The sequence below is a fragment of the Engraulis encrasicolus genome, chromosome 1 (genome assembly GCF_034702125.1).
Source record: "Engraulis encrasicolus isolate BLACKSEA-1 chromosome 1, IST_EnEncr_1.0, whole genome shotgun sequence".
Lineage (NCBI taxonomy): Eukaryota > Metazoa > Chordata > Actinopteri > Clupeiformes > Engraulidae > Engraulis > Engraulis encrasicolus.
In genome coordinates this window covers 2,410,627-2,423,126 of record NC_085857.1, presented here as the reverse complement: position 1 = coordinate 2,423,126, position 12,500 = coordinate 2,410,627, and the positions used below count along the sequence as shown (strand labels likewise).

At 43.8% G+C, this 12,500-nt stretch overlaps 1 protein-coding gene across 1 annotated transcript in view; it reads right to left on the bottom strand.

Annotated features, from left to right (window-relative positions):
- LOC134445512 (VPS10 domain-containing receptor SorCS3-like) overlaps nt 1-12,500 on the bottom strand; it is a 162,517-nt gene that overhangs the window by 61,046 nt on the left and 88,971 nt on the right. Inside the window, exons 7-9 of the mRNA XM_063194573.1 lie at nt 11,786-11,904; nt 8,499-8,588; nt 6,939-7,118 (exon numbers count right to left, since the gene is read on the bottom strand). Of these exons, the coding sequence (XP_063050643.1) occupies nt 6,939-7,118; nt 8,499-8,588; nt 11,786-11,904 (389 nt within the window). The remainder of the gene's footprint in view (nt 1-6,938; nt 7,119-8,498; nt 8,589-11,785; nt 11,905-12,500) is intronic.

The window sequence follows — 12,500 nt, the reverse complement described above, 5'->3', positions numbered from 1 at the left end:
ATTAAATTAGGCTATATTGACTGACCCAAACGATGTGTGAAGTGAAGAGTTGATGATAAATATACCCGACTTCGATATGAAGTCCGATATCAACTTCCTTAATTGACAGCCGACCGTGGGTCAAGCCAAGTCGGCTAGGCTAATTGTCATTTATTTATATACATGCGCTGGTCATACAAAGACATTTCATGAAATTACGTCTGAACTGTTTTGCGTGCATTCGCTTGGAAAAACAAAGCATTGGGATGAAAATGTGGAAAATGGGAAGCACTTTATTGGGACTGAAACCACAATGCATTTGGTCAACTTGAGGTTACAGGCAGCGAGAGTGACCTAATTTCGTCCTCACAGATGTTGCTGTATTATAAATCCGTTCGGTGGAACGTCACTAATAAGTGCGTTATTTAAAAGTAATGAGCTTAAAAAGTTTAGCGAAATATTTACGTCCTCTTCCTCTCTGGTTTAGTATCACGCAGACCGCGAGATGCAGCAGCAGTCAAATCTGTGTATTCTAGCTTGCGTCGCACTACTGTTGCTAGGTAGCGGTGCATTAGTTGTCAGGTAACAGACATAAAAAGTCGATCGTAGATGTTTAGATCGCTACTTTAGGATTCCTAACTCAAGATAAGATAGGATTTCCAAAGATAAGATAAGAATCCTAAATGAAGTTAGGATTTGTTTCTGTAATACCAAACTGGAAAAAATCTTATCTCAAGTCAAAAGTTAAGATAGGACGACTGAAGATAGGACGTTTTCTGTAATACGCCCCCTGCTCTTTAATTGTTCTTGTTATGTATTCTATTTATTGTTGTAGGCCTACTCATTATATTTATTACTCAGCTCAGCTATTTTATTCTTTTAAACACTCTACTGAGTGCTAATGTACATTTTTATATTCACTTAATATTTAAAATGTACTTTTATAATAACCTGTCCTCCTCTTCTGCTTTGTACAGTATTGTATTGTATTGTATTGTATGGTTGACAATAAACAGCATATTGGTTGGCAAAAAACGTCTGCTAAATGCCGAAGTCCTTTTTTGGAAAGGGTTGCCTTCAGCCTATAAAGCTCAAATATATCTGCCTCCGAAGAACATAAAAACAGGAAATGAGTTCCATTTAAACTTTAAGACCCTCTTGTATGAGAATGTGTTCATTCAGTTCTAACATACTCACATTTAAAAAATAAAAAAAACCTCAAATCTCATGAGCCTGAATGTTTTGTCCATGTCGATCCAGGCCCCTCTATCTATGGAGCGTATATGCAACATGCAGCACCAATGGGTTACATGAAAGGTACAGCAGTGTAGGTTCTGGTGGTGTATGGCACACAGAACATCCAATCATTTCTACCTTTCCTATGCTTCCCTACAATGGATAAATATATATTTTGACAAACTGACTTTGCCATTGACACGTTTGACTAAGCAATGTGATGAATTAAAACATAACGTCCTGGAATTTGTATTTTCACAAAGTTATAGCACTTTACGCATCTCTTTGCAACTACTGCAGATATCTCTTCTCATAGCTCTAACGATTTCCAGTCATGTGCTGCAAAGTGCTCCATTACCTGATTTTCACAGGACTTGATTACTTAATTACTTCATTATTGATTGTTTATAATAGGCTGCACAACATGTCTTTAATCTTCAATTGGTAAGAAGTACACATTGAAAGTGTCATTAACCTATTCCAGATGATTCCAACTCCACTTAACTCCTGCTCTATGCTCTGCTGCCTTGCTCTTCAAGTTTATTCCGTGGCCTTGAAGTGGCATTTGAAGTATTAAGTGTAAGCACTTTCTCTTCACATCAAGAGCATTTTATGCACTTCAATCTCTTTCCCTGCACTTCATCCGTTTTTTTCTGGATACTTCAACCACTGATTGAACCCTTCAACCATTGCTTCAACAGCCTAGTCACTTTCCCAACACCCCAGGTCTCCGTCTGAGATGAAAAGGATGCAGCAGTGCAGTATTAGCCTGGTCCTGACCATCCCATAATAATTTCGTATTCATGGTTATTTGATCTGACGCGATTGCAGGAAGCGGGAAGTTTGCACTCAGTTCTGGTTTGAAATGATTAGACAGCTCTCAGCCTATCGTCGACAGTTACTCAACAACCGGCGTTTATGTCATCGTCACAAACGCCCTCCCCCTTTCGCCCCCACCAACTTGTCTCTTCACTTATTGGCTTATCTGGTTGGCCGGCCAGATCCTGGCGGCCAACATCGCTCCCCAGAAAACAGTACCCAGACTAAGTACGGAGCCAATCTTTTGGCAGAAGTATATAAAAATATATTCCTGTCACTAAAAAAGAGGTTCAAAAAGGAGATAGATGGAGAGAGATAATGGGAACAGGGGGTAACAATAGAGTTGGATGGAGCATATGTGGATGGACAGACTAGGACATGGCACGAGTGGGTGAGGGAGAGAGGAGAAGAGTGGAGCGGAGGAGAAGATAAAGACAGGTCAATGTAGATAGAGTTGAATGGAGCATAGATAGGTGGATGGACAGGCTAGGACAGGGCGAGAGTGGGTGAGGGAGAGGAGAAGAGTGGAGGAGAAGAGTGGATGAGGGAGAGAGGAGCGGAGCGGAGGAGACAAAGATAGAGGAGGAGGAGGAGAACACATGATGGAAGAGACAGACCAATGGAGACAGGATGAATGGAGAGAGGGAATGTATGTAATGAGGAAGAAGAGAGAGATAGCTCGAAAATAAATCTTAAGACAGAGCATGGGCAAAAGAGACCTGCATGGGTACACAGACGACATGTGCTGGAAAAATGAGAGAAACAGAAAAATATATACCTGAGAGGCAGAAGGTGCCGCAGAGGAAGATACATGTATGTGGTGAGGATGAAGATATATGGGACTGCGGGTGGAGTGTCGTTGAGCCAGCTTGGCTGCTGGAGTCACCAGCCACCACACCTCCTCTCAGTCTCGGCGTCTCTGCGGACCCGGCTATGGCGTTTTGCAACACTGCCAGCGTGATCGCCTATCTCTCTCACCCATGGCGTCTCCGCGTCCCCGTCCGTGGCGTTTCATCGCCCTTCTGTGAAACTTCACCTGCTTGTTCCGGCTGTCTCCCTCAACCGAACTTGCCACCACCATGGGAGGCTTTGGGTTTTCGGAATCCCCAGGCAATTTCACCGCCGCCCCCATCATGGATTTGCCAACTTCACCACACCGTACAGCTCCCACTTCCATGGACATAGCCTTCCACTACCGTCTGTTTTGTTCTGTTGAGTCTCAGTATGTCTTTGTAATGTTGTTTTTTGTTTTATGTTATATGTAAAGCGTCTTTGAGTGCCATGAAAAGCGCTATATAAAACTCATGTATTATTATTACATACAGGCTGAACATACAGGCTGAAAGGGGAAAGGCGGGGGGATGATGGAAAAGCAAAAGAAAGGGAGCGAAATGTAGAGAAAGAGTGAAATGTAGAGAAACAGAGGGAGAGCTGTGGAGTGTGTGTGATGAAACGACAGACCAATGTAAAGAGTTGAAGCGGGTCTATGTGACAGACGTGACAGAAGAAGCAAGATATAGATGTGGTGCTCAAGAAGAAGCCAGATATAGATGTGCTGCTCAAGAGAGTTGTGTGAAATAATTAATGACCTCTGTGGATGACCTTGCTGGTCAGTCGAGGAACTTTTTTTCTCATTAGCTGTGTCCATCCCATCCTGGTCTTCCCTTCCCTCACACCACCTCTACAGCACCACTCCACTCCACACATCACGACTGCACCCCTTACCCTATGCATACCTCCACACCACACCACACCACCACTACACAACCACTCCACACATCATGACTGGACCTCCACACCACCCCACTGCAACACCACCACTACACAACCACTCCACACATCACGGCTGGACCTCCACACCACCCCACCACCTGTACAGCACCACTCCACTCCACACATCACGACTGCACCCCTTACCCTATGCATACCTCCACACCACACCACACCACCACTACACAACCACTCCACACATCATGACTGGACCTCCACACCAGACCACACCACCACTACACAACCACTCCACACATCATGACTGGACCTCCACACCACCCCACTGCTACACCACCACTACACAACCACTCCACACATCATGACTGGACCTCCACAACACTCCACCACCTGTACAGCACCACTCCACTCCACACATCATGACTGGACCTCCACAACACTCCACCACCTGTACAGCACCACTCCACTCCACACATCACGGCTGGACCTCCACACCACCCCACTTCTACACCACCACACCACTCCACACATCATGACTGGACCTCCACACCACCCCACCTCTACACCACCCCTCCACTCCACTCATCACAGCTGCACCTAGGTCTGGACTGGTGGAGGAAAAGGGCCCGGGCACTTTTGCCCCCCCCCTCATAATTACTGACATAATAACTGACTGTAACAGGTGGGCCCCTATTTTCAGAAGTGTAAATAAAACAATGAAAATAGGGGCCCACGAGGGTGCGTGGCCCACCGGGAAATGCCCGCTATGCCAGATGGGCAGTTCAGCCCTGCCTGCACCCCTCCACACCACACCACTTTACTTTACGGATCGCTAATAAGGTGGTAATTTCATGTTAATTTCATAGTTATTTCATAGTTATTTCAGGGTAATAACTGTTTGTTTTTAGTAACAACAGCAAAATAACCATACAGTTTCCAGTGCATTGTGGTGACACCCTGATGAATCACAGCACGGTGACACTTTGTTGACACACACACACACACACACACACACACACACACACACACACACACACACACACACACACACACACACACACACACACACACACACACACACACACACACACACACACACACACACACACACACACACACACACACACACACACACACACACACACAATGCACTGGAAACTGTATGGTTATTTTGCTGTTGTTACAAAAAACAAACAGTTATTATCCTTAAATAACTATGAAATAACTATGAAATTAACACGAAATTACCACCTTATTAGCGATCCGTAAAGTAAAGTGTTACCGCTACACCCCTGTCAGCCAGTCTACCTATTAGTGCCAGTTATTCCACAGCTCTCTCGGCACTCATGTCTAACCTACTCTCTCTCTCACACTCTCTCACACTCTCTCACACTCTCTCTCTCTCAAACTCTCTCTCTCTCTCTCTCTCTCTCCCACTCTCTCTCTCTCTCTCTCTCTCTCTCTCTCTCTCTCTCTCAAAACTTCTTCCTCCAATAATTTCCACTCTATCTACACATATACACACATGTAGGCACACACATGTGTACGCAAGCGCACACACATACACTCACGCACGCACACACACACACACACACACACACACACACACACACACACACACACACACACACACACACACACACACACACACACACACACACACACACACACACACACACACACACACACACACACACATAGACACGCACAGACACGCACACGCACATGCACATGCACGCTGCCCATGTCATTTTCACCATTCCGTCCATCTTTCCTCCCCTGTATGAAAGCAGAAATATTCTTCCTATTTCTTTCAGCTAATTTGGCATGCAGTATCTTAGCTGCCCAGAGCAAGGTGTGAACACATTTTCCCAGCACTGCTGGATGGCTGGGAAAGTGAAATTGTTTTAGTGGATTCGGGGTTGCACCGGTGGATTTTGATGAGGATATTTTTAAGTTCTGAGTAAAATGTTTGAGGGTGTTCTCAGTAATGGGCTTGGCATTCTCTGTACTTCACACCGTTGCACGTACGCACACACACATTCACACATAAGTATTCCAAACCCCACCACCATCATCAGTCGTCCAATCGTTATTTCACTACAGGGCAGCATAAGCAGCTTATGCAGACAGTTTACTGCAGAACAAGACTAGCTCAACACCTGACCAGTCCCATAGCTACGCACGCACATATGCACACACGCAGGGACGTACACACGCACCCATCACAGGTATTCCAAAAAGCACCATCATCAATCATCCAATCGTTATTTCACTACAGGGCAGCATAAGCAGAGTTTAATCACCGCCTACCGTAGGCCCTAAACCACTGCAGAATAAGATACACACAAGCACACACTCACGCATACACACACACACCCACCATAGGTATTGCAAAGACCACCACCATCAGTCGTCCAATTGTTATTTCACTACAGGGCATAAGCTCATGCAGACAGTTTAATCACCGCCTACTAGTACGGCAGAACAAGACTGACTCAAAGCCTATATTTAATGCCAAGCACCTTCATCTCTCTCTCTCTCTCTCTCTATCTCTCTCTCTCTCTCTCTCTCTCTCTCTCTCTCTGATGTATGTGTGCTCGTGTGTGGCATTCTTTCTTTCCCCTTTTCTCTGTCCTGAAAATGTGAATATCAGAGCTACTTCTTAGAGTCTCTCAGAGGACAGACAAAATTAAGTTGCTGCAGTGATGAACTATCTGAGAGCATCCCAGGTGAATGATACTCTCATCCAATCAGAGAGCATCCCAGGTGAATGCATAGTCTCATCCAACCCCCCTGCTGTTATTCCTTCAAACGTGACACCTTCAAAAATATCTCATAAAGGACACTATGTCAGCATATGTGCTTTGCCCGTTTTTAACCCCTTAAGACGCGGCTTTATACATTTGTTGTTACCAGTATGGTAATGACCAATTCGTGGTGCATTAATAAAGGGCCTGTGTTGTGTCATAGTATTGTAGTGCTTTGGTAGTTACATTTCAATGACTATTACAGCATGCCACAGAAGGTACGGCGCGCATTAAGGGGCTACACCATAAAAGTTTGGACCTTTTTAAAGCCACACTAGGTTTTGGCTGTCTGACAAGGCATGCTATCAGGAAACACAATTTAAATGGGTCATCAACAGTAACGGCTCTTCCTATATTGCCCATTACCTCGTACAGGTCGATCAAGCTGTTTCCCCCGAGGCCTCGGCTGGCACGGACGTTCTCCAGGGCCAGGGTGAAGTGGATGCCTTGGGGGTCGGAGATGTAGATGTTGTAGGTGTCATTCTGGTTCCACTCCTGCACAGCGGCAAACACCTGGCCCTCATCTGTACTGATGATGTGCATGTCCTGAAAGAGAGAAAAAGAGTGGGAGAGATGACAAAATGAATTTGTAGATGGAGTTTCCCATACGTTGTAAGCAGAAAGCAGTGAGAGAGTAGATTACCTTATAATATTACCTTACATAAACCATGAGATGTCGGTTCACTGGGTTTGACCCAGAGCACATGGAACATATGGTCGGTATGTACTGTGTGCATGGCTTGACTTGTCTGCATGGCCTTAACTACCATTGAGGACACAGAGGACATGTCCTCTGTATTTCTTTTCAGTAATGTAAAATGTATCTATGATGAAAATCGATATACTGTATGATGAACCATGATAAATTCAGTCTGTATACGCTACCTCCATTTATCCTCAAGGCAGTGATTATTGAAATCAAACTTAAAAGTTTCACTGAAGTGTTTGAAGCATTCTAAATATACAGTATGCAGTTAAGCATGCAATATTTGACCCCGGTATTTGAAAGTGCCTGGTTACGGCTCTGCTTGTCTGAACAGCACCACTTGCAACAGGACTGACCTACGACCCACAGCACCAACCATCGGCTGAAGTTTGCAGACGATACATGGTGGGCCTCATTACTAAGGGCAAAGAGACTCAAGACAGACATGGCTGGTGTGAGGGGGGAAAGGTGTTACAGATTCTAAGGGCCCAAGCACTGACAGCACTGACAGGGGGCCCACGTTTTGAATCATTCATGGGGCCCAGAAGAGTGGAAAGCCTGAACGAGTCTTCAGTAAAATGCATCATACAGTGATGCAGATTAACCCATTTTGTCCTAAGCCTTTTTTGGGAAAAGGTTCCCTCTCACTATTAAAACCCACATCTTTAATAAAACAGCTCAAATCTCAAGAACTTGAATGCAGCGTATATGTTGCTCCAGGACACAATGGGTTAAGTGTTTGTTCTAAGTGCTATTGGCCATGCACTGTGGTCTTTAGAGTGCCAGGAACCCTACACGTCTTTCACCACAGCAATGAAAGACAAGAAGACTGTCTGAACTTTTCAATCTGAAATATTACTCTGACCTGACTTAGATGAAGAACAGCAAAATGAGTCTCTCCCACACTCAGTAAAAATGTTCGTGCTCAGATCCTTGTTCTAATCAAGTGTTTGTATTGAAGTGGCAAAATATTTTTTCAATGAAGGAGTAAAAATCACAACCTAACCCCAAGAAATAACGCTATTTGTTAACGCTAATGGTAAAACATGTGAAACCTGTTAACATTATACCCTATTAATAACATGGTAATAACAGGGTAATAACACATTAATAACAGCTTTTTTTTCTTTGCAACATCCCTGCAGCCTCATACGATGGTCCCCAAGCAATGTTGATGTGGCAAATGACACAATGTGTGACGTAATGTGACTGTGACTTACCTTAGGCAGGGAGTATTTAGGCAGTTTTATCCTGGCGAAGGGCTCTCTCTTGTAAGAGACGTAATACCACGCTCGCCCTGCAGAGGTGACCTACAGCAAGGAGGGAGTATAAATGGGGACAACTGAGATAATGTCATCTGTGTTTACTCAAGAAAATGGATGATGTAAGACCCAGACCACTCTAAGTGGGAATTTATGGTGGTTTCAGTTCAAGGTGAAAACTAGTGATGTTAATTACATAAAAAATGAATGGTGACGTGTCAGAAAGAGCCTTTTCCCCCTTTTTCTTCCTCACAAGGTATTCCTCCTCCACACACCCACCTCTCCCCTAACCAACATTTATCATGTTACAGTACCGGAACATCCTGCTTGTGGGTGACTGCTTTTCTGATTCATGTGGCCTTTCCAGAACCTTTTTTTTAGGGTGGAGACAGAGGGGAAGAGAGAGAGAGAGAGAGAGAGAGAGAGAGAGAGAGAGAGAGAGAGAGAGAGAAGAGAGAGAGAGAAGAGAGAGAGAGAAAAGAGAGAGAAAAGAGAGATAGAGAGAACACTCCTTTCTTTCCTCTCTCACATTTTGGTCGATGCCTCTAGAAGGGCTTCAATTTGAACAGCAGTTGAACAGCAGCGAATCGATACCCTCATTATTCTCTGTCGAATGGAAATCTTTGTCTCTCGACCAATACAATCTCTCATTGCTCAACGGCCAGATTAAAGATGGCAGACTCGAATAGTAATGTGTCAACATTCACTTACTTATATATAGTACATGACGTGGCACACATTCAAAATGTTTGAGATAGTGACCGTGTCTAGTGTGAATCCTTCAAAGGGTGTCAGCCTTCATAATCACGCCCAGGGATTGGATACTCTTTGGTGAACTCTGCGGAGTATCCAATCACTGGCCGTGATTATGGATGTGAGTACGGGTAATAAGTCTGACACACTACCAAGGCTCATACACTTGGCATTGGGAAATAGTGATAGTTTGGGGGTAGATTAGGGCAGGTTTAGGTAAGGTACGCTAAATAGGATAGAGTAGGGCAGGTTTAGGTAAAGTATGCTAAATAGGGTAGAGTAGGGCATGTTTAGGTAAGGTACGCTACAATTGTTAGGGGTCAGATGAACTGAAGCAAGTTGGGCTGAACTAGTGTCATCCTCTGTCCTCTCATTATGGTCATTTCACCAGATAGTTTTGGCTGTGATGGTCATTCATTACCCTTCATTCATTCAATTAAAAAAAAAAACCCATCCAACCGCAATGTGCATAAGAGGAAAGACAGAAAAGCGGCAACATTTTTTGGACTTTTTTTGCGCTAAGGGAGGGCAGGAGAGGACACATGCAGGAGTTAAATGATGGACAGAGTAGAGAGACACTTGATGATTTCTTTGGCCCCTCAGAATTCTTAATGTGATGGCCGCCCACTCATTTGCAGACTGTCCAAGTAAATAATGTTTCCGGTTTATAAAACATTTAAAACCCCACCCTTTAACGAAATTACATTGCATTGGTATTCAGATTGGTATTCAGGGACATTTTTCAATATTTTCCTCGCCACCCTTCCTCACAGATACAAATGGTGATGAATGGGACACGGTGGGCAGTCATTTGATTTTTATTCAAAGCGACTGTGGCAAACGCTAGAGACAAATTGTTAAGAAATTCTCTGCATTTGTATTATTCTCTGCATATGTATTATTGAAAATATAAAATGTGATAAAAATGTAACCCGTAGTTAGGACTTTTGCTTTTTGTGTTTCTAGTTAAACCCTGTTTGGTTAAACCATGTGTGAACTCTTTCCATGTGTGAGTTTCCATGTGTTGTCACTTGCTGTGAGTTCTGATATCTGTGTTGTCACTTGCTGTGATTGATGTGACATCTGTGTTGTCACAGACAAGTTACCACCTGGCTTGTATGTTTATTCTTCGTTAGCTGAACTATTTCCTTGTTTGGTTAAACTAACAATTCCGTTAGTGATTACTTGTTAGTGAACAATAAAGGCATGGCCACCACTGTTAGCGGACCGGGGCTTGTCTCAGTTCTGTAACATCTCTGTGATGAGCAAGACCCCCACTCTGCTGCAGATTTTAAATGCTATCTCTGTCTCCTGTGTGGGTTTTCTTTCAGGTCAATTTGATAAGGTGATACAGTGAATTTATTCACAGAAATAGTCCCTCGAATAAATCCCAAACACAAGCCTTCGAGACCATCAGCCCAAAATAGTTTGAACAGCACAAAAAACCTGAGTATTTTACAAGTCAAATCCCTCATGTTGAGACGGAACTATCACATTTAACTTTTTTCTGCATTTAGATTGATATATTGCCCCCATACCGTGCTCTTTTGCTCTCTAGATAGTACACTGATATGTATTTGGAAATCAATGCCAATTACACCAACAGCATTCCCTCACAAACTGCGAAGCTAGTAACCACCCACCAACCTAACTTACCCGATGTTGCATTTAGTGGTAATTGTTTTATTGATTCGAGGGGAGGAATAAACAACAAATGCTTGAATGTGCTGCTTAGCGAAGTGCAACCAATTGGCCCCTAATGACTATGAATAGGCAATAGCAGAGGCACTCTCACTCCAGGATGTAAACTATCGCAATATCAGACTCCCTCTCCGTCAAGGATGTAAAACTACTTTGAGCAAACAGGAAAAAGGCCATGAAAAAGCCCTTGTGCTGATGGCCTCTTCTGATGGCGGTGGTAATAAACCGAGATTATTTTCGAATGGGAAAATGATTGCAATTACACAGAAGACTGCCCTCGGCGGGCCGCGTCGTAAGCAGACACATATGCAGCCACAATGTTGGACCATCAGTAAAATATAGCATCCAAAACAATCGTTTTCATTAATCCATTAGTCCATTTGATTAGGAGATGAGTGGTTATGTTTCTGAAATTGGATTGAAAAGAAACAACAAAAGTTGTTTGCAAAAAGCATGTTTTTAGAAAGCAGGCCCCAAGGGCAATACACTTACACGGCAATGAATGCAGTTTAATTTGCCATTTTGTGTTTGTCCTGAGACATATGGGAATTGCAAACAAGTGCATGCGAAAAGAATATGTCCATGCAGATCAGGGTCAATGAGGTAAATTCAAATGCACATGCAGGCAACTAATTCTCAAGCAGAAAGAAAAAAAACATACACGCAGATTTTTCAGGTGGAAAAGTCTCTCTATATTACTCTCTCTCTCTCTCTCTTTGTGCTTGTGTGTGTGTTTGCATCCGCGCGCACAAATATGCACAAATGCACAGAAAACCACACATAGCGTTTACCTGGATTACCAAGTAGTCATCCTGAACCACCAGTGAGTCTCTCTCGATGTAGCCAGAGAACGGATAGTGGCGATTGGCCTCTGAGCAGCTCTGGGCCCTACAGGTCACATACTGCACACCTGCAGAGATAAAGCATCACCATTAACCCAATAAGACACAGCGTTGTGAATTTGCTGTTACCAGAATGGCAATGGCCAAGTTGTAGTGCATTAAAGGCCCTGTGTTGTGTCAGAGTATAGTAGTACTACGGTAGTTACCTTTCAATGACTATTACAGCGTGCCACTGGAGGTACGGCGTGCATTAAGGGCCTACATTAAGTCAAATTTCACTTTACAGACACTTAACCTAGTCCACAGAAACTCCCTTTCGTTTGTATCAGTCTCATCCTGCTTCCTCATCATCTCTCGCCTCATCAGTTCCACTTCTCTCTTATACAGTATTTCTTTCTTCGCTCCTGTAATATCGTACGGTGGTTGGAGATTTGCAGGAAGCTGTCATGGCGAAGTGTGACAAATCGCCCAGCTTGCAGGCTCTGCAAAAACCTGAATCAATCACAATGAGGGGCTGCACAAACTATGCAAATTAGCTGCACATGTTTTTTTTTTTCAATTTCAGTGGGTGTTAGACTCCATTTCCTTCCTGTGTGAGTGTGTGTGCTGGTGTGTGTGTGTGTGTGTGTGTGTGTGTATGTGTGTGTGTGTGTGTGTGTGTGTG